Below are 22,937 nucleotides of genomic sequence, written 5' to 3' on the forward strand. Positions count from 1 at the left end.
CTCTGAGGCTACATTAGCTCCTTGCTATGAGACTAGAGCCTCTGAGGCTACGTTAGCTCCTTGCTATGAGACCAGAGCCTCTGAGGCTACATTAGCTCCTTGCTATGAGACCAGAGCCTCTGAGGCTACGTTAGCTCCTTGCTATGAGACCAGAGCCTCTGAGGCTACATTAGCTCCTTGCTATGAGACCAGGGCCTCTGAGGCTACGTTAGCTCCTTGCTATGAGACCAGGGCCTCTGAGGCTACGTTAGCTCCTTGCTATGAGACCAGAGCCTCTGAGGCTACATTAGCTCCTTGCTATGAGACCAGGGCCTCTGAGGCTACGTTAGCTCCTTGCTGTGACACAGCCAGTTTCACATCATGGAAGTTCAGTTGTGTGGGGTGAGTACATTGAGGGGATTCTATCTGCAGTGGAAAACCAACAGGTTCCAAAATACAGTAGAGGTCAGTCGAGTCGAGGTGGTACCATGCAGAGGAAATGCAGCATGTGACAGTGAGGAGCAAGGTAAGGCACAGAGTGAGTTCAAACCCAAGTTCAGGGGTTCAGGTCAACTGGCTGCTTAAGTGTAGTGTGGTTTTCCAGGCTCGGTACAAGCTAACAAGCAACACGCTAACAGCCTCTGCCTTCAGGATTTCAAACACAAACAATAAGGCCAGTTTCTTCTGTCTGAATGGAGGCGTACGAGATGTGAGGCTGAAGACCTGAGGGTAGAAGAGCACAGAGTAGTCCCATCATCAGCCAATAGAAAACCAGCTGTAAGGCCACTTTTTAAGGCAAACACATGAGTCCCTTCAACTTTTTACATTAGAAAAATAGAGTTAAAAAAAATAAAAGCCTTCTGTTGTTCTCCAGTGGTTCCCTTTTCCTTTTGGAGGACTTGTTCATTTTGCTTTGGAGATGGTCTGTCCTGTGGAGAGAGAAGAAGACACAGCCGGTCAGTACGGCATGTCCTTTTAACATTTATAGGGGGTGTCACGATTTCGATTCTAAAATCTAAAATCTAAATGTTCAATTTCGATCATTGAAATCACAAGCAGAATCGCAATTGTCCCAGTGTTTTTTCCTCTCTCTCCCCACCCCGCCTACTTTGTGTGTGTGTGTGTGTGTGCATGTGCTCATGCGTGGGTGTGTGTGTTACTTTGTGTGTACCTGTTCAGGAGCGGAACACGTGCACGGCTCGGACCACGTACTGCCTGCAGATGGGACACTCGCTCATCCTCTTGCCACACTTAGTGCAGGTGATCATGTGACCACACTCCAGCAGCACACAGTCGATGGGAGAGTCCATACAGATCTTACATAGATTATCCTCTGCGGCAGTGCTGCCTCCAGCCTCTAGAGGGAGACACACACACACATAGAGTAGAGTCCATACGGATCTTACATAGATTATCCTCTGCTGCAGTGCTGCCTCCAGCCTCTAGAGGGAGACACACACACACACACACACACACAGAGTCCATACGGATCTTACATAGATTATCCTCTGCTGCAGTGCTGCCTCCAGCCTCTAGAATAAGTTTAGCCTTATCCCTCACCTGTAAGTATATTAAAACATCGCACAAGGGTTAAACTAGCATTATAGGAATTAAAAGCTTGCATAGGCAGTCTCGAACCCTGAATGGAGCGCGCAACTCTCTTGTATTTCACGTCTTAGAAAAAAAATGAATCGGTTAACCGAAAACTGACATCCCTATCTGTGCTTAACAAAAAGTTTATCAAACTGAGACCTTCGTGTTCAGCAAGATAATCTTCACAAATGGGGACCACTTCGTGACTTCCAGACGGACAAGTGTGATGGAGAGGTTCTCCCCCCAAACCCCAAACCGGGCCGGAATTTCCACTCCATTCCTCGGCCTCGGACATTGTCATTTTTATTTACTAACTAGCAATGTGCCCGGGTTAAATAGTCACAAAGCAATGCAACTGCGCCTTTTGCTTGGCCGGAAATGATGGTGGTGTCCAGATGGTTTCCAGGAGTACACAACCTGCCTATGACCACCCCCGAATGCAAATGTTCAGCACAATCCGACCTGGGGTGTGGGCATAGGGTGTTTTCCATCTGTTTTCCAGGACTTTCCAGGTGGTCCCAGGAGTTGATGACGAGCCCATGACCATCGCCAGATCATAACCCCCCGCCTTGCAAAATTTCAGCCCAATCCGCTCTGAGGTGTGGGTGGGTGTGAGGTGTTTTCCAGGTCGTTTCCAGGATTTTCCAGGACTTTCCAGGTGGTTCCAGGACTTTGATGACGTGCCCATGACCTTCCCGAGATCTTTACCCCCACTATGCAAAATTTCAGCCCAGTCCGAACTGGGGTGTGGGCATGAGGTGTTTTCCAGGTCGTTTCCAGGACTTTCCAGGTGGTTTGAGGACTTTCCAACCTGCCCATAACCTTCCGTGGATTATAACCCACCTTCCATTCACATTTTCAGCCCAATCGGACCTGTGGTGTGGGCGTGCATAGAAGACAGACAGACAGACAGACAGACAGACAGACAGACACAGACACAGACACACACACACACACACACACACACACACCTTCAAACTTCATTATGTAGATTAATTAAAGTGCGCGCTAATATGAGAGAGCGCGGGAGGGAAAGAGACAGAGAAAGAGACACATACATAGCGTTGAGCTCCATTTGTCAGCAGTGGGAGAGAGAGTGAGGCAGTGGGAGAGAGAGTGAGGCAGGGCGCCGATAAGAAAACTACAGCTCGGGGGACATGACACATGACTAAACTACAAATGCAAGAAGCAGGTCAGCAGGAGCAGAAACAAGTATGTGACACCGTTGGGTCCTCGCATTTAAAATAACTGCCAAAGTCCGACTGAAACAACCACAAAGTAGCCTGGAGAAAAAATAAGTCCGTTTACAAGATGCTATGCGTCCTCTGATTTAAAATAACTGTGTCAAAGTCCGACTGAAGCTGGAGCAACTGAAGCGAAAGCAACACAAGCAGCCTGTAGATCCTGAAGATTCGGACACTTTTTGCGCCGTGAGCTCCACTCTATGTGCCTCTCTGTCTGTTTGTTTAAGGGGAGTATCGTATTGTAGGTGTAATGTTCCAGTAAAACCTGGTTTTCACATTAAAGACCACGGATGTCAAGAGGCGTCTGGCGAGTGGGGTATTCCCCGCGGCCCCGCCCCCTGCAGGTGTTGCACAGACACAGGACTTTACATTATATGCGCAAATATATCTATATCTATATATGTGTGTATATATGCACACACACACACACACACACACACACACACACACACACACACACACACACACACGTATATTTGGGTGTGATAAACAGAATGTTACATTGTAACCTTCAAACCTTATGTATTCATAAGCCTGAACAGACAACAGGAATATAGTTAGAAAATCGCGGGTTCAGGCCGGGCTCGGGCCCATAAATGCAGCCAATCGGATGGGCCGGGTTCACACAGAACGGGCTCGGGTCGGGTCAGGCTTGTTTCTTTTTGGGCCCGATCTAAGCTCTACCGAGCGTGATGCTAACTTCTGGGTAAGCCTACAAAAAGAATGTACGTCATCCCTGCGGTATTCCGTTAGCCCTATGCTGCAGCAGGACTCATGTGGGAAGTGAAGCGTGGGCCCTGTGCTTACAGGCGGAGACTAAAAGAAGACAACTCACCTGAACTGTCCACAGGGCTGGAGACTGAAAGAGAAAAACAAGTTATCATTATTAAAGTACCGTACCTGGAAACCAAATAAATGTGTGTTTTGAGTTTGTCACACCACAGAAAAATGTGTTCTTAATGTTGTAGATTGCTGTATGTTGGGGTTTCAGAGCTGGTTTGGTTATTAATATGACTATTAATAATAATTTGTGAATGAGTGAATATTCACAAGCTTATGAAATTAGTTCGAAAATATGGTAATCATCTAGAAATTGGGGGCACCGGCGTGGGATAAGGCCCACACACCTCACCTGTCTAATAGCCTTGTTATAGCTATAGACATGCAAACCGCTTTATTCAGTCTCATAAGTAATGTTGGGTTGATGGTTAGAGTTCATACACTGGCTTCTGCACAGATACTGTATAGATATATACATGAAGAATCACTAGAGGCTAGTAAATGCCTTTGTTAAAAGTTTATTTAGCTCCAACAATATCAATCAATTCAACTGATTTTGGGTTTCAAACAGTCTCCAAGACCAATGGGTGACATCACGCTAGGTATATCCATCTAATTGACTATGAATGGTGGTGACACAGATGATGTAACACTGTTTGGATCTCGCCTGCGATTCCCGTTCATCGCCATAGGTGTCAACCAATGAGAATTAAGCTTGAAATCTTTGACATTAGAACTTTAACTAACAAGCAAACTGCCATTGAAACCATGAGAGTGCTGTTAACTGACCCAGGTTGTTCTGCTGGTCGTGGTAGAGCCGCGTGACTCGCTCCATCAGCTCCCACTTCTCACAGCAGCCTTTGTAGTTGACAAAGTTCCTGGCGAGGATCTCCTTCAGCTGGCGCACGCTGAGCGCCTCGATGTCGTCCGGACACCTCAGGTCCGACAGGGAGGCACGGCGGCAGGACAGAGGCACCTCCTCCACCTCATCAGACGACTGCCAAGAGAGACACAACCAACTGAAACAACCAACCAAATCAATCAATCAACCAACCAACCAACCAACTCATTCGGTCCACATCGGGTGGAAACATCTCAACCCAAGACATCTAAATGCAAAGTATGAAGTCAAGTTTATTTGTATAGCCCTAATTCACAAGCATGTCTCAGAGGGCTTTACGCGGAGAATATGTCTAGCTAAGTCTAGTTAAGCAGAGTCAATAAGCAAATCAATCAACTAGAAATACCGCAACACGGTTGTATTCCGCCAGAGATGGGGACTTGGACTTGAGACTTGAGTGGCACTTAAGTCACACCAAGTGACTTGAGACTTGTCCTCAACGACTTGAGACTTGACTTGGACTTGAGATTTGGGACTCGTGAACAATCTTTATTTCTGTGTGTATTAACACATTCACTGCCAGTCGTTTTTTTTTTACTGTAGGTAGGTTCTGCCAGAGGTTTTTTTTGAGGATTCTGGCTCATCTTTCAAGACCCGAGGATTCTTTTCTGCTAAGATTTTGTGAACACACAATATCTCAAAAGAACTAATAGAATGTGTGCTTTCTCTGTCTAAAAGAGTTAGTTTGTAGAGTTAGTAGTTATGTAAGCATTAGCAGTTGAATGCAGCATGGTTTCAGCGTCTGAAAAATTATTTTGAGATAAACGGCTTTTTGTGAAATTCGATAGAACAGTCACTTTAACCATTCATTTTTGGCATCAGTAAGACGTCAGACATCTAAACAATAGTTTTGAACAGTAATTTCCTCCATAACAGCAGGAAACACCCCTTTCCTTCAAACTCCTCCCTCCGTGTGTGAACTTCTTGGCTGCAGCGAGCGTGTCTGTAACCTCGCGTCACCAGCTCACTGCTTTGCTGCTGCTGTGCCTGTCTGCCTGTCTGCCTGGCGGCCGCTGTGCAAGTCTGGATCGGCTCGCTCGTTTCTTGTGGTTTGTGTTGAGAGCTTTGATGAAGCTTTTGCGATTCTGGTCTTATTTATGCTGCGTGTTTCAAAGTGTGTTCCACCCGTAATCTATTATGCAAATTTGCGATCCCGCACCGCCAGCAATCAGCGCGAAAACGAAAGCGTTTTCCCCCATCCATTTTCATGAGAATGGCTTCCTCACACATGCTTTTTGCTTGCCTTCCTCTAGTCTGGGAGAGCACTGTCGCCACTTAGTGGGTCCGTGGAATGGGTTGTACACGTTCGCTGGCTTCAATATTTTTATAGGAGACGTGGGGAGCGTTGATCCACGTCACACCGTCAAAAAAAAAAAAAAAATTTTTTAAGCCGAGATAACTCGTCATTGGCAGTGAACCGTTGGATTCTGTAAGCCGAGATATCTCGTCAATGGCAGTGAACGTGTTAACATTAAGGAAAGGTCTACTAATAATAATGTCAACTAATCAATGCTGATGCTGTCTGCTAATAGATAAGGAGTGAGGAGAATACAGTACATGTTTTGAATTCCTTCGTTTTAGCTATGCAGTGTTCTAAGCAGACCAGATGGCAGCAGATGATAGAACGCTCCTCCATAAAAGACTTGAGACTTGACTTGTGCCCAAAGACTTGAGACTTGACTTGGACTAGCAACAAATTACTTGTGAGCATCTCTGGCCCTCCGCCAACAAGTGAGCAGTCTACATCCATGCATGTCCAGACTCATACAAGCACAAATACCTTGAAGCCCACAGCACAGTGGTGTGGCCATTCAGCCTTATGGCACTTTAGGCAATGTTTGGGAGTACCTCAACAACACGGCAAATCGTTTTCAACATGGAAAATAACCCCAACCCTCGAAGCCCGACTCTCTATGACCTGCCTATCCCTAGCTACGGCACCTTTCCCCTAGCCCAATTCCTCACCACGGTCCTTCACAAACCCAGAGCCCCCTATCCACTCCCTCTACCCAGCCCTCAAACCCCGACTCTCTACGGCCTAGTTCCTCATTGCGCGGCTCGCGAGACGCTGGCGGCTCTCAAAGCTTTAGTTGGTGGCTCTAAGAAATTGCAAAAAAAAAAAAAAAAAAAAAAATTGAATTATAAAAAATTATAAACCTTTATGGCATATTATTACAATACAACAATACTGGTGTTGACAGTAATAGAAGGTGCCAAATCATTCAAAACAATAAGCATTTTGTTTTTAGGAGTATTGTGCCAGCGTGCAGCGCTGTTCCAAAACGTGTCAACGTGTGTCGTTGCCTGGGAAACGCACATCCCATAATACAACATAATACAAAAGTGGCTCTCCTATTGACTTTGTCCTGCCAGTGCGGCTCTCATCGAAGAAATAGTGAGGATCACTGCTTCTACAGCCTTCCTATCCCTAGCCCCGCCCCTTACTGTCTTTACAACCGTGCAAGACCGACCAGACGAACGGCAGCATATTCCCTATGCTTCATCATTTCTTAATATTTCTCCTGTTTCACAGGTTAGTGGCATGTACAAACAAACGTACAGAAGGTATAAATAATGGTAAGCGAAGCATTACCTCTTTATGTTGTGTTTCATGATGCACTGTGTAACTTGCTATGGTTACTCCAGCTTCTCCATAGTGGGGAACGGCAACGCTAGGCTACTGTTGTTGTTAAGCTAGACTCCTGCTCCCTGACCAATGTAGATGTCCAGTTTACATGTTTGCAGCTCCCATGCACTTTACATACGTTTGTTTTTACACTTATACTGTTTGATGTTTATTTTTGTTCATAAAATGTGCCATGTTGTCTGAGGTCATTCACAAATCATCATCATCTGATTGAATCTTGAATCAAATGCTATTGTCAAAATGCTATGTTACCTTGTCTGAGAATATGCACAACAATGTGTAGAAAGTGAATACAGTTAAACTGTTAATACAGGATGTATATATGAAAGGTTTATATTCCTTAATGAGTCATCAGGAGGTGGCCATGGACCGTCCCCGGTGGAGGAAAGCCATAGCAAAGATTCAGTCCCACCCAGGAGCCTGGAAAGAGGACTCTAAACAGACGATGAGTACTAACCATGATCTCATTTCTTGTTTTTCTCTTCCTCATAAATCTCTGGAAATGTTTGCTTAGGCTTTGATGTCCATCATAAAAATGACAAGATCAACTCATTGACTGGAAGGTCGTGTACCAACTGATGCCATACTTCACCGTCACATCACTGCTTCTTATTCATAATGGTGAATGAGTGTGTGAGGTCTCACCTGCTCCTCCTCCTGAGCCTCTGGCCCGGCAGGGGGCTCTGCAGGCGGGGCTTCTGTGGGGGCGGCGGGGGGGGCGGCCTCTGTGGAGGCAGGGCCGGTCGTGGGAGGGGGGTCGGGGGTCAGCGTGGAGGGGTTAGGCGTCGGGACGGAGGGGTCGGGGGTCACTGTGGAGGGGTCGGGGGTCACTGTGGAGGGGTCGGGGGTGGGGCTCTCGGGGGTGGAGGCGTCACTGGGCGGAGGCGTCTGCTGACCGAGGACCAGCTCCACCAGCTCCTCCTGCACACATGGGACGAAGGACACTACTGGATTACGCTCACTCGGTTTACCGGCATTTATAGACCCGAGTTTTTCAAAGTGGGAGGCGGGCCTCCCCCATGGGTCTCCAAGCAGGTTCAGTTTGAAAACTGAAAATAAAGATTGTTTATGTTTATTTGATTTACATTGTAACAGCCAGCCGTTGACTAAATACAGACGTACTATTGGGCTAGTTCAATATATGGCACTGAATCATGAATGCAAGTTACTAGACGTTATAATGTTCTGGACCTTTGCTTGAGGAAGTTTTCTCTAACTGGACCTCTTTGAATTTGAATTGAGTACCCCTGCCGGGTACTTGAGCAGCTCGCAGGGGGATTACAATTTATTTCCAAAATGATAAAGAAAAATATCCCAAGTCATATCATAAGCCCATTGCGAAAATGGTACATGTGCGCCGCAACTAGTCTCCCTATGACCCTGGGTACATCACTATTTCATTTACGTTGCAATGTTGCACTCCAACTTTAAATAACAGAATCATGAATCGGTGTCACCGAGGTTTGAACACGCTGGTTTAAAGAGCGTTTCTGTTTTAGCTAGCCATTAGCCATTAGCTCCGTTTGTTCGCAGGCTTACCTTCTCCCGGCACAGGTGTGTGGAGACCTCATGCAGGTGCAGGTAGTCCCTCAGCTCCTTCACTTTCAGCTTCATAAGCTCCGCCCGCTCCAAAAGGTTGCCATAGAAACGCTGACAGGTGTGGCAGAGTCGGGGGCGGGGCTCTAGCTGGGCCGAGCAAAGACCGCAGTAATTCTTCTTACAGTCCACACACACATGCTGAGAGAAACAGAGAGCGAGACAGATACAGAGAGACACACACAGACACACACACACACACACACACACACACACGAAAGAGACCGAAAGAGAGAGTACATCAAATTTCAAATTATGGAATGGAACCTCTAACTAGACTTTATGCACTTCACTCCTGGCCTTATTGAACAGCTGGGCAGCACTAAAGGTAACCAAGAACTTTTGGATGCCTGGTATGATAAGCTGTGTGAATGGGGGGGGAACGGGCACTGCACTAGTAATAGAATAATTCTCAAATCCACTTGACATCAGAAAAATCACTCATGACATATACTAGCAACAAAAAGGGTTTGTTCTTAACGTTTAAACACTACTGCATAAACCAATGCTGTCTGTGGCATTATCTGGCATACGGCCCGGACGGACAATGTGTATTTGCAACTCCTGGTGGTTGAAAAGTGCACTTCCCAAGGTGAAAAAAACAAATCCACGACGCAGCGCTACCGCGCCATGCCCGCCTGACGCGCGTGGTGGACGGCCCAACGCTGGGTTTACTGCATCTGTATAACGGTGATATTGTACAAAATTGGACTGGAAAAAGAAACTAAATAAACTAAACAATAGCCAATGAGCTGCATTGGAGCGTTATCAGAGATGAATAGAATCTTATTGAATATGTGCTATATCGTTCTGTATCGAATTTTCATGGCGGCCCTAAACTTCTTTATGTGCTCCTAACTTTTTCAACGCAGGAGAGCACGTGCGCTCCTTGGGAAAATGGTTAAAGGAACACTCCGCCCATTTTCAACCAGCTTTGTATCATTAGAACATCAGTAGTTTATCAGAAAACTGTAAACTGTTTTGAAGTCTGTCATTTAATTTAACAGTTATTGAGTGTTAAAGTGTGGACCAGTGACATCACTGGTCAACACTAACTCAAATTAATAACTCATTAACTCAAATCAACTCTCAATAACTGTCAAACTAGATGAATGATGAATAGTTTGACAGTGATGTCACTGGTCCACACTTTAACACTCAATAACTGTCAAATGAAATGACAGACTTCAAAACCGTTTACAGTTTTCTGATACACTACTGATGTTCTAATGATACAAAGCTGGTTGAAAATGGACGGAGTGATCCTTTAAGCGTCGAGCCCCGTGTGTACCTTGCGTGCAGCGGTCTCAAAGCGCCCCCCGCAAGCCTTGCAGGTGTGTTCGGGGGGAGACGGGTGGCTATTGTAGGCGGAGTTGCTGTAGGCTTGGTGACGCCGGGCACTGTCGGACTCTTCCACCTCCACACTGGACGAGTCCATACACATCCAGTTACAACACGATGCCCACATGGTGCCTCGGCCTGGAACAACACAAAGACACATCCAGTGGTGTTGTCACAATACCAACGTTTTGACTTGGATACCGATACCAAGTTTTAGTATTACGATACTCGATACCGATACATGACTCGATACTGATTCAATACTTGATTACCTAATAGATCAGAAGCAGAAAAAAGAGGGGGGGGGGGAATTAAATATATTAAAAAATAAATAAAACAATTTGAAATCATCTTTCAAAAATATAAAACATTTTAAGAACAGAATACAACATATATTTTTTTTTTATAATCAAATTCTTTACAAATTATAAAGATGATAAAGACCCTAACCCTACTCTTCACAACATCCTGTGATATCAGTCTATGTTTGAGACAGGTCCTTTGCCTTATGTCTCAAACATAGCAAAAAGAAACACAACAGAAAGATAGAAACTGCAGCACTGTATTACAGCCATAGGCTGTGTAAGATGGATCAGACTGCAAAGTTAGTTATATATGTCTGTCCAGTAATACAATGAGTAGCACCCAGTTTATTTATTATATGTCTGTCCAGTAATACAATGAGTAATACACACACCCAGTTTATTTATTTTGTAGCGACAGAGTACAATGTCCTTAAACGCCACACTCACGTGACTCTTCTCTCTCTCTTTTCCTTTCTTTAAGAGAGAGCCTGGTGACGCGAGGTGACACTCACGTGCAGACTTTAATATCGAGGCACCCTGAAGGCGTCATCTGGTAGTAGTGGCTACAGGAGCCTGGAGGATATGGCTGCTGCAGCTGCGATAGTGTATTTTCTGCTCTTACAGCCCGGTTAATTTTAGTTTAATTCGTTAATTAAATTAATTCGTTAATTAGCCCGGTTAATTAGTTCTGCACAAGCATTCGCAGCTCTCCTTCTTTTACCGAGTTTCTCACTAATCCCGCGTGTATTTCAGGTTCTTATCAACATAGCTGACATGTGCACTGGGTACCAGACTACCGTAAATTCCAGACTATAAGCCGCACCGGTGTATAAGCCGCACCTGCAAAGTTGACTATTTTTTTCTTATATAAGCCGCACCGGACTATAAGCCGCGGGTGTTTTAATGGTATTTTTTTTTTTTTTTTTTTTTTGTGTTTTAACACATTGACTGCCAGCCGTTTTTTTTTGCTGTAGGTAGCTTCTGCCAAGCCGTTTTTTGAGGATTCTGGCTCATTTTACAAGAGCCGAGGATTCGTTTCAGCTTGGACTTTGTGAACATACAATATCTCAAAAGTACTAATAGAATGTGTACTTTCTCTGTCTAAAAGAGTTAGTTTGTAGAGTTAGTAGTTATGTAAGCATTAGCAGTTGAATACAGCATGGTTTTAGCGTCAGAAAAAATATTCAGAGATAAACGGCTTTTTGTGAAATTGGATAGAACAGTCACTTTAACCATTCATTTTTGGCTCTCTCTCTCTCTCTCTCCCTCCCCCTCTCGCTCTCTCTCTCTCTCTCCCTCCCTCTCGCTCTCCCTCCCTCTCTCTCTCTCTCTCTCTCTCTCTCTCTCCCTCCCTCTCGCTCTCCCTCCCTCTCTCCCTCCCTCCCTCTCGGGAGGGAGACGCACTAGGTTTAATCCTAGTGAGAGGGGGAGAGGGAGAGAGAGAGAGAGAGAGAGGGAGGGAGGGAGAGAGAGAGAGCGAGAGAGAGAGAGAGAGAGAGGGAGAGAGCGAGAGGGAGAGTTGCTTCAACTCCTCCCTCCGTGGGCGTTCTTCTTGGCTGCAGCGCCGTGTAACAAGCACTTTCCTACCTGTGCAAATTCACTTTCTCATACTCTCGACCTCTCAAATAAATTTCTGAATAGAAATTAAATTACTCTAAATTAGAGCGAAAAAGAAACAAAAAAGAATGGGTTGAAAATCCCCTCCGCCAATCCATTTTCATGAGAATGGAAATGGATCACACTGCTTTTTGCTTGCCTTCCTACTTCCTTGTCGCCACTTAGTGGGTCGGTGGAATGGGTTGTACACGTTGTACACGTCCAATACTTATATAAGATATGTAAAAGGGTTAGATGCACAACCCCCCGTTAAAAAAAAAAAATCGTTGCCAAGGACGTGTTTACACGTTGTTGGCAGTCAACAGCTGGATTCTGAAAACGTGTTTACACGTTGTTGGCAGTGAATGTGTTAATGTTTAATTACCATATGTAAGGGTTCATGCACAGAGGGGATTGTCGGGAAAGAGATGGCTGTTTGAGGAAGCTCCCATTTATTAACATTTCAACAAAACAACATAACACAACACCACCTGTGTTGTTTTTTACAGTGCACACAGTGTCATACAGTGTCATACAGTGTGGTGAAAAGAGGGCAAGAGAGGAAATTAAAACTTATTATAGTTATATAGGATTTATAGTTAGAAAGAGTGCTAAAAAAGAGAGATTTTTTTTTTTTTTTTGAAAAAATCCATAGATAAGCCGCACCGTTATATAAGCCGCAGGGGCCAAAAAAGGCCAAAAAACGGGAAAAAAGGTGCGGCTTATAGTCCGGAATTTACGGTACTCACATAGAAAATGTGAGCAGGATCAGAGCTTCTCTTGAAAAGCTAGACAGCGTTATGTATTGTAGCCCGTGTATCGTCCAGAAAAGATCTCTCTCTGCTCTTTCGGAGTTTATGGGGTGCATCATTTTTGATTGATTTCACCACTTTTGCCTTGAAATAAAGTTACCCAACAATCTATTTCATGAATGGGGGGAGGCCCTGAAGAGAAAATGAAAAGAAAAAAAAGTGTTTTTGTTTGAACTCGGGTAGGGGTACCTCAAAATCTGAGGGCCCCCTCCTGCTAGACTATTGTAACTTTATGTTTTAGAGGCTTGTAATTTTGGATAAGCTTGACTTAGTAGTAGGGATGGGCATCGAATTTCGAATTTTCGAATAATCGTTGTTATTATCAAGGTCGACTTTTATTATTGAAATTCGAAATTCGAAAAAAAAAAAAAAAAAATTTTTTTTTTTGAGTGAAATGTTGCATTGTCTCCCCTGATTCTAAGTATAGTCAAATCGCTTGGTTTGAGCAAGTAAAACAATTTTTATAAGCATTTTAAGCAAGGTTTATGGAAAAATTAATGGCAGATGAAATCCCATGAAGAGGGAGAGGGGGTGACTTTGGCACCCCTTTGGCACTCAGACCTGAGCCTACTAAATATTTAATGAACCACTCATGATTGTCAAAACTGTTTTTTATTTTCGAAAATGTCAATGTCATGTAACATGTTCTTTACTTCAGTGGTGCAATGCTTGTTTGAGCTAAAAATCCACAGCAGAAGCTTTTTATATTAATTAATAAAGCCGTAGACTTAGAATCAGGGGAGACAATGCAACATTTCACTCACAAAAAAAAAAAAAAAAAAAAAAAAAAAATTACATTTTTTTTTTTTTTTTCGAAATTCGAATTAAATTCGAATTTGGCCAGCGAATTTCGAATAGTGTTTTTGCTAGAAATGCCCATCCCTACTTAGTAGACCCACCTGGTCTTTCCCTCCCCAAATATGATGACATCAGAGTGAGCATTGTTAACCTTTAGGTAGGTATGGGGCCGGTCCGATCCAATATCGGTATCGGGTGCCGATATTGCCACTAATTCACGGATCGGATCGGAATCGGGATTTTTTTTCTTTTTTCTTTTTTTGCAATTCCAGCGGGCTGTAATTTGCCCATGTATAATAATATCCTTCTTTGCCTTGTATATTTTCTTAATTTTGTCTGTGTTTTGCAGGTATATTTAAAAAAAAATCTTTAATTGGCCAAATCTTTGCCTATACTGTATATTCAAGAAAAATATTGGTATCGGAATAATATCGGTATCGGCAGATATCCAAATTCAGGTATCGGATCGGAAGTTAAAAAAGTGGATCGGTGCATCCCTACCTTTAGGATACAGACCTCTTTCATGGTTGGAAACAGCAATTACTTATTTTGTGGGCGGAGCCAAACTGGTTGCAGAAAGTGACAGCTAAGCGGTTGTTCACTTCAGCCGTCATAGAAATATGGAAGTTTCCGGATGCCTTCTCAATCTCCACGTTTTAAAGCTGTGCCAGCGACGGGTTATCTTACACAAATAAGCCTAACTCTTTCATAGGGGTGAGGTTTCCTGACCCGTACTCGCTGTCAGGATGGATCTAGGATCCAACTACATCTTCAAAGTTGCAGAGCCGCACATCCTCATGTTCTTAGTGGGAAATTCCAGCGTCTATAAGACGCAAGACCTCTTTTTCCCGTATTCCGGGGATCTCTCTAGTTTTGTCTTCACTTGGTCTATTATGCCACCAGCCACCTATCCCCCATTCAGAATGACCTCAGTGTTTCCTCCAAGATCGTTTTTCAGCAGCGGTGGCAGGGGGCCGGGGTGCATAGTAGCAAGCCAGATAGGTAAAGTAGCCGGCTAAGGGATGTTTGCGGCGTTTGTTCCCCAATTAGTAAACAAACCTCAAATATGTATCCATGATTCTGATTCTGAATGTGACAATTGAAATCATACAAATAAACATTCTTATAAAAGGCCCAAATGCTCAATTTAATTATAAATAAAAAGAATATCAATATAGCAAAACAGAAAACATCGATTGATCGACATTGTTGTGGTTTTGTGAAGTAGCATGGAAGTGACGTAGCTAGTGCTTGTAAACATGCTGGCACGGCCCGGGGTAATGTTCGCTCTCCACAAAATGTTCTATCTTCTCCCGAAAACAGAATTTCAGACAAATTATGGCAAATTCGGCAGTATTCCACGTTTTACAGTCGATTACATTTTTATTGGTCAATTCCGCGATTGCGGAAATAATATGGCTCTAAAGTTCAGCCAAACTGAAGCTAATACAGTGTTTCTGTGTGTGTTGTGCTAATCATTAATTCAGAGCATTAACCACAGTGTCATCCTATCTGTCTGGCCTGGTGTGTTAAGCTGGGTCAGCTTGTTGTGGTGTGTGTGTGTGTGTGTGTGTGTGTGTGTGTGTGTGTGTGTGTGTGTGTGTTGTGGTTGTAGCAGGGGTTCCCAACCTTTTTTGGCTTGTGACCCAACTTTGACGTCACAAAAGCCTTCGGACCCCATCTTCTTTAGTTCAAATTGGCTGAGTGGGTGGCGGGGTGTCTCTGTGGTGGCGGTGTGGTTCAGTCACTATTGTGATTGTGTGATTATGTCATCAGTGATGATGCCATCAGTGATGTCACTTGAGCAAGTGGATGTCCAGTGATGTCATCAGTGATGTCACTCGAGCCACCAGATGGAGCTAGAGCAGGGGTTCCCAACCTTTTTTGGCTCGTGACCCTATTTTGACGTTGCAAAAATCTAGGGACCCGCAACATTCGAATTCCGGTACACCATCGATAATGTCATCAGTGACATCGTCGGTGATGTCACATAGTATGCTTCTTTTTCCCTGCAGAATTCCGACTTTAATCTCAAAACTGACTTTATTCTCAGAATCCTGATTTAAAGCTATAATCTCAAAGATTTTCATCTAAATAAAAATAAATAAATTAAGAGTCACTCACAATGTTGATTGAGGCTATGGTCCATTGATGGAAGCCTTTGCAGTATATAGTGACATTCGTAACGTCACATAATGCAACACTGTTTGGACGTCACCTGTAATTACCACTCATCGCCATAGGTGTCACCCAAAAGAACACAGCTGAAATCTTAGAGATTATAACTTTAAACTCAGAACTAAAAAACAAGTAAAAAAAAAAGAAAGAAAACGCAAGTGACCCTAATCATCTTTGGTAGTATTTATTTGGGTCTGGTGTATAAAAATGGTCTGTGCGCGAGCGGGGGTGGGGGTTATGTTTTAATATAATCAAACAAATTGCATGTCAATTTAAGTTTGTTCGAACTTTGTAAAAAGTGACAGCCCTAACGTCAGATCACCTTCTGTCCTTTTGTCTCGCCTCACAAAGTGTTCCAGGCAGTGCTTTTTCCATGCTAAAATACTAACGCTACACAGCAGATTACCCTGCTCTGTCATTGTCATAATGCAAAATTAACTGCTCAACATAGCCATCCGCTTGTGTTTCCACCATGGATGTATTAAAAGAACGGTTTTCACACGGACCCTCCCCCCCTTTCTTTTCTTTTCTTTAGTACCCGGTTACTTGTTCATAATAGGAGTACTTGAATATTTTAATTACTTAAAATGCCCATCCGTAGCTATTGCCTTATCATGACATTTTTCCTGAAATTTGTATTTGTCTTCCGGTGTAATTAGCTACTTATTACTGATTACTCCTTTAAAAAGATGACTTTACTTATCACTTGGTATCGGAAGTAATTTGTTACATTACTATATATTACTTTCGCTACCCATCATTTTTGCATAATAATAATAATAAGTAGTAGTAGTAGGCTAGTATGTTTTAGTTTTGGTCCAAGTGAAATGTGTGTGCTCTCTCCTGATTCTAAATATAGCTGAATCGCTTGGTTTGACCAAGTAAAACAATTTTCTATCCGCATTTGACTAAACGTCTATGGGAAAATAAATGTTGGATTTAATCCTTTGGTTCATAATGCTTAACCCGGAAGAGGGCGTGACTTTGGCACTCTAGCTTCCTTGGGTAACAGCAGGCATGTCATGTCTTTGTGACACTTTTAACGTGTCGTCGTTAACCGAACAATCAATCACAATGTGGCCAAATAAGTGTTTTGAGTTTATAGCGTAGCGTATTGATGATAGGCTATTGTTTTCCCATAAATATGTTTGGTAACTTATGTCTAGTGTTCTTGTTTGGGTCTAACGTTAGTTCTCGCTTACAAACTAGCATGTGAAGTAGTTAGTTGTTTGTGATGTTACACAGTTACAGTAAAGCCCACGTTTCGCCTCAGTAGTAGTCAGTGTCTGACTGGTAAACAGTCTAAAGTCGGCTTTTATATGAAGTGTGTTGAGCCTGGATCATCCTAATAAAGTGGACCGTACCGGGCCAGCTAGCAGGCTAACGGCTAGGCTAGCTAACGCTACTGAAGTTGATTAAGAGTTGGGCTAAACTTTAAACCGAACTGAACCGTGCTGTGTCCTCAGCCCGGCTGCTGTCAAAGCTGACCACAACCATTCTGTCAGCTGGAAAATTAACTAAACTAGCTAACTAACTAAACTCAAGCTAATGTAAAGCACATCTTACCTCAGGCTGACACACAGCTGCAGGCAGCTAGCAGTTAGCTCCAGCAGCTCGCTGGTAGTTGACAGAGTACGGTCAAAGAACGTAACCTACATTGATAAGAAGTGACACAAAAGAACACCTCTCCATTGCAACATCAGCGCGCAGCAGCAGAGCTATGCCTCCGCCATTTTGGCCCCTGAGGAGACTAGTTAAACCTGTCTGTCTTGTGGTAAAAATAGCATCCAGTAAACGTCCCGCATACAAAAGCACCTCTGCCAGTTGAACAATGAATAAATAATTCTAACTATTTACTTATTAAATCGATGAAAGAATCAAAGGAGAAACATGTAGGCTAATGCTAAAACATATCTATCTAGCTATATATAAAAGGGATTGTTTGTTTATTTGTTGTCCCACTACACACACACACACACACACACACGGAGGCATAGTGACATCACTGATGACGTGATAAAGTCCATCATCACTGATGATGTCATAAGATGCGAAGTTGTGACTTAATCAGTGATGTCATAAGAGCAGGTGAGCCGGGGGTACGGTGGTGCAGTGGTAAGTGCTGTCGCCTCACAGCTCGAAGGTCCTGGGTTTGATTCCCACCTGGGACGCTGTGAGCGCTGGAGGAATGCGTGCCCGTCCGCATGTCCTCGAGTGCCCACTGCCCAGGTGGGGTCGTCAAAAGGGCCTTTCTGTGCGGAGTTTGCATGTTCTCCCCGTGCCTCCCGGGGGTTTCCTTCATATAGGAACCCCCTTCACCAAAACATGCAATATCCTGGTTGCTAATGTGGTTCCTCCTCTGGTCGTTAAGGGCGCCTGTTCAGAGGGAGGGGAACTGGTTGGAATAGCGTGAACCTCCCACGTGACGTGCTATGTCCTACCGGTGAAGCTTCCTCTGTCAGGTGAAAAGAAGCGGCTGGCTAACTGCCCATGTCTCGGAGGAAGCATGGAGCCTGTTTCGGCTCTCCCCAGATCGGCAGAGGGTGGAGTAGCAACCAGGATAAATAAATTAAATTAGCACTAATGGGGGATAAAAATCGGGGGGGGGGGAAAGAGCAGGTGAGCCTGCACAGAGGCCGAGCTGCAGGGCGGGTGAGCCCGTGCAGCGGGCGAGCCTAGGAATCGAGCGCGCGTAATGCGCAAGATGCCTAGTGTCTGTAAACATTCATTCTTAATTTCATGTAGCCTATTAAATAACAAATAGGCTACAGCACTTTGAAATCAGGGGTTCAAATTTATAAATTCAATTGACTGATTTATTTAGTTATTTCTTAAAGAAAACTTGGGTCGGCTCCAATGGCCTTATAGCTGCATTACTGTACAGTTGCTGTAAGTATTGCGCTGATCCTCATCAAAGATCCATTGCTCAGATTCTGCACCCACCTGTAAAAGGCAGCTAGCAATAGCATGTATTTATTTGTCCATAAGTTAATTCAATCATTAATTTAACTTGTAGGCTACGAGATTATCAATATTAAAATGAACAAGAACTGCTGAGAGGAAGAAGAAAAAACTGGAGGGGATTCAGCTAACATCTAGTCTCGCTTGGAGGCTCGCCCCGACACATCTGGTACCTACGCTGGGCCTGTACGTACGCACACACACATACAGTATAGGATGAAGCAGGGTAGACATGTTGGTGTCACTGCAGCCAATAAGGAACAAGGTTTATTCTTCTCCTCGGGTTTCATTGGAACAAAACCTCAAACAAGGCCTCAACCCCTCCCCAATTTAAACACATTCTAATCATGTAAGATGATACATTTTTATTGCCATAAACAGTGTAGGAAAAAACCAACCAAAAATAAAATAAAAAAAACAGCTAATTTCTCTATAGTACAGTAAGAAAAAGGTTTCACGTTCAATCATTAATTTCATATCCAGTAAAACGTAAAATAAAAATGTTTTTATTTATATCTTATTTTTTTTGCAACACACAAAACTTGTGAGAAAGCAACCTAGACTTTTGTCTAATGGCAAGCGGACTACAGCACATCTCGGCCCGAGTCTCAAATGAGTCTCAGCCCGAGTCTCAAATGAGACTCAGCCCGAGTCTCAAATGAGACTCAGCCCGAGTCTCAAATGAGTCTCAGCCCGAGTCTCAAATGAGTCTCAGCCCGAGTCTCAAACGAGTCTCAGCACGAGTCTCAAATGAGTCTCAGCCCGAGTCTCAAACGAGTCTCAGCCCGAGTCTCAAATGAGACTCAGCCCGAGTCTCAAATGAGTCTCAGCACAAGTCTCAAATGAGTCTCAGCCCGAGTCTCAAATGAGTCTCAGCCCGAGTCTCAAATGAGACTCAGCCCGAGTCTCAAATGAGTCTCAGCCCGAGTCTCAAACGAGACTCAGCCCGAGTCTCAAAGGAGACTCAGCCCGAGTCACAAACGAGTCTCAGCCCGAGTCTCAAACGAGTCTCAGCCCGAGTCTCAAATGAGTCTCAGCCCGAGTCTCAAACGAGACTCAGGGTGTTTTCTCACTAGGAACAATTGCTTTCATTCCGTGCCTGAGTAGGATTGCCCCCCTCTCCCCCGCTGGTCAGCATTCACATTACGAAATGTCTTCCGTGCTCGGGAAACAGAACGGAACACTTGCGTCATTAACTACGCCTGGACTGTATCCTCTCTTCCGTGTGTTGTCTACGTGGTTCGGTACAGTTGCCGGCGTTCACATTCGCAAGTGTTCCGTCCCCAGGCACGCCAAAGCATTCCCCAGACCACTTCTTCAAGTGGACCCTGTCACGGTTTGCTGTTCTGCGCCCAGGCACGGAACGCAACGTTCACACTCATCAAAGAATCCGGATCTGGGGTCAATTTAGGGACAAGTGTGCGCAGAAACGGTGCCAGGTCCCTGGTGAGAAAGCACCCACAAACGAGTCTCGGCCCGAGTCTCAAATGAAAGGAGTCTCGGCCCGAGTCTCAAATGAGTCTGAGTCAAGCCGCCAGCCTGGTGGCGGCCTGGCTCAGAGTGCTAAAGATAGCGGTGATACAGTGGGTTCGTCTGAGGAGACTTTTGGTGAACGAGTAAATGTGGAGAAAACGTTTAGGAGTGGCTGAAATCCACCAAACACCCGGGTCCAAATCAGAGACGACAGTTTGGCTGTGAGCAGGGAACCTATAAAGAAGATCATTCACGTCACGGCGTTCAACTCTTTGCATTGGGGACAGATTTTGGGGCCAGTTCTATTGAAGTGAATAGGGCGGGCAGGGCCAGTCCCACTATAAACCATCATGTGTTGTTTCACCTCTAATTGAAAAATGCCTACCCAAGATTAAAGAAAACACATTATGTAATGTTGACTGATGTTTTTTTTTTATGTAAATGTGTGCGTTTGTTTTCCTTATTATTGGTTTATTCAAAGGAGAATTTCTGTATTTTTCAACTTGGACCCTATTTTAATTTTCTTTATGTATAACTAAGTAATGTGAACAGAAATCTTTGAAATTGGTGCAGTATTCACCAAGATTGCTTCAGTTGGCAGCTGCTTTTTTTTTAAAGGAGAGATATAATTTTCCTTCTGCTTGATCCAAGTCTCGCTTAAAGGAACACTCCGCCCATTTTCAACCAGCTTTGTATCATTAGAACTGCAGTAGTATATCAGAAAACTGTAAACGGTTTTGAAGTGTGTCGTTTAATTTGAGTTATTGAGTGTTGATTTGAGTTAATTAGTTATTAATTTGAGTTAGTGTGGACCAGTGATGTCACTGGTCCACACTAACTCAAATTAATAACTCATTAACTCAAATCAACTCTCAAACTGTAAACGGTTTTGAAGTCATTCATCTAGTTTGACAGTTTTTGGGAGTTGATTTGAGTTAATGAGTTATTAATTTGAGTTAGTGTGGACCACTGGTCCACACTTTAACACTCAATAACTGTCAAATTAAATGACAGACTTCAAAACTTCAACTACTGTATATCATGATACATGACCAAACAGGGCATCAGTCAAGATCACGGAATGTGTTTCCTTTAATTTGGTGGAAGTATTTTTCAATCAAAGGGGAAACAACACAGATGGTTTATAGTGGGACTTACCCTGCCTGCCCCATTCACTTCAATAGAACTGGCCCAATACCAAGTTTGAAGGCTGTGGCGTGGGTGACGTCGTATCCTTCTTTTTAGGGTCCTTGTCTGTAAGCAGGAAGAACTTCTCAACACAGACACAGACAGATAGAAAGACAGAGGTGGTTTGGTCAGTAGATAACGACAGACACAGGAGGGAAGCCTAAGCCCCGCCCCCGACGCATCTTATCGCTTTCCCCACCCAGTTCTGAATAAACCACGCCCACTTCCGTATGAGGAAAGCCTGGTAAAACATGGCTGCTCGTTTGGAAACTTTCTGATGGGAAAACAAGGTGAGAAATGAGCTGTGCATCAGTTAGTTTAAAACAGTGGTTCCGACTCAAACGTCACCTCAAGGACCCTAAACTGACATGACCCTAACCCCTTTGCTTATTACAGAAAGTGTATGAAACCCATGAGTCATACTGTATTCTGTCATTGTGTTACTTATGGATGGAATTATAAAATAAAAAATAGTAAATAAAAATAGTGTTCCCCTTTTTGCTGGGGACCCCCTGGAACCCCCTCAAGGAACCCTGGGGGTCCCTGGATCCTCTGGTGTAAAGGTTGTATCGCTCTCTCAGGTTGTGGTACCTGACAGCTACGTTTTCCATGCAGGAAACATTGTGAATGGACAATAAAGTGAATGATGACACACCTGTTGCTATGCCGATGTTTATTTGACGGGACGTACCGCCTCTGGAAACTCCCGAAACATTTGGTTGAACCATTTTCCTCATATGAGAGAAAGTTTCCAAACAAGCTGCCATCTTTTTCCACTTTGAAATGTGAGGCTGTCCTCGTATGTAAGTGGGCGTGGCTTCAGCTAAACGGGGTTGGGAAAACCAGAGTCATTGAGATAGTAAGAGTTGCGTCATCTCTGTCCACTCGAATGGATTTGATTTTGAACCTCGCAATAGTTCCAGGAAGTAACGTTCTCGATTACGCAGCGCTGTAGAGTGGCAGCAGAATGGACCGTTTGTGATGTACTTTGAAAGGGTAATACGTAGGCTTGGTGCCATCTATTTGTTCATACCCTCCTGACATTAGACCCCGGGAAATATGGTATAATTATGGATATGATGGTATTAGTTTCAGCAGGGTGTGTGTGTGTGTGTGGGGGGGGGGGGGGCACCCGCCCATCTCTGCCTGTGATTGGCTGACTGCACTCCGATTGTAGAATGTAGATCTTTATTTTCACTCTGCGTGCAGTAGAAACAGCGGTAGAGCTCTCACTGCTACTTCGCTTAGCGCTACAATGGCAGTCTATGGAACAGCTGCCGTCACCCAAAATATACATTCCCACAGCGCCAGAAACACTCACATGTACATGTGACTCGTGTACTCTCCACGTGATGAAATAATCCAAAGTTACGTGAAACGGTCATTTTCGTAGTAAATCCACACACCGAGATCTAACGAAGAGTAACCGAACTAATAACCAAAGTTACTTCCTTGTTTGCCATGAGGTGCATGCAGCATGCGCTGCATGTGAAAATGAAATGAAAATGACTACGAAAATGACCGTTTCATGTAACTTTGGATTAT

At 44.0% G+C, this 22,937-nt stretch overlaps 1 protein-coding gene across 1 annotated transcript; it reads right to left on the reverse strand.

Moving 5' to 3' along the window:
- Positions 1–449: 449 nt before the first annotated feature.
- rffl (ring finger and FYVE-like domain containing E3 ubiquitin protein ligase) lies at positions 450–17,465 on the reverse strand. The gene is made up of 8 exons (XM_083636818.1): positions 17,337–17,465; positions 10,032–10,219; positions 8,684–8,881; positions 7,790–8,065; positions 4,386–4,593; positions 3,652–3,675; positions 1,151–1,336; positions 450–908 (listed from the first exon to the last, which is right to left on the reverse strand). The coding sequence occupies exons 2-7, from the start codon at positions 10,206–10,208 to the stop codon at positions 1,155–1,157; spliced, it is 1,065 nt and encodes a 354-aa protein (XP_083492944.1). The 5' UTR covers positions 10,209–10,219; positions 17,337–17,465; the 3' UTR covers positions 450–908; positions 1,151–1,154.
- Positions 17,466–22,937: the final 5,472 nt, after the last annotated feature.

Source organism: Poromitra crassiceps (genome assembly GCF_964638095.1).
Source record: "Poromitra crassiceps genome assembly, chromosome: 5".
Classification (NCBI taxonomy): Eukaryota; Metazoa; Chordata; class Actinopteri; order Beryciformes; family Melamphaidae; genus Poromitra; species Poromitra crassiceps.

What these genes read in the sequence shown, in the direction of transcription:
- rffl (XM_083636818.1), bottom strand. Translation starts at nt 10,208, where the DNA reads ATGTGGGCATCGTGTTGTAACTGGATGTGTATGGACTCGTCCAGTGTG. An exon ending in CACACCTGTGCCGGGAGAAG is followed by an intron (nt 8,066 to 8,683) that starts GTAAGCCTGCGA and finishes CCATGTGTGCAG; the next exon opens with GAGGAGCTGGTGGAGCTGGT. An exon ending in CAGCCCTGTGGACAGTTCAG is followed by an intron (nt 1,337 to 3,651) that starts GTGAGTTGTCTT and finishes GTCTCCCTCTAG; the next exon opens with AGGCTGGAGGCAGCACTGCC.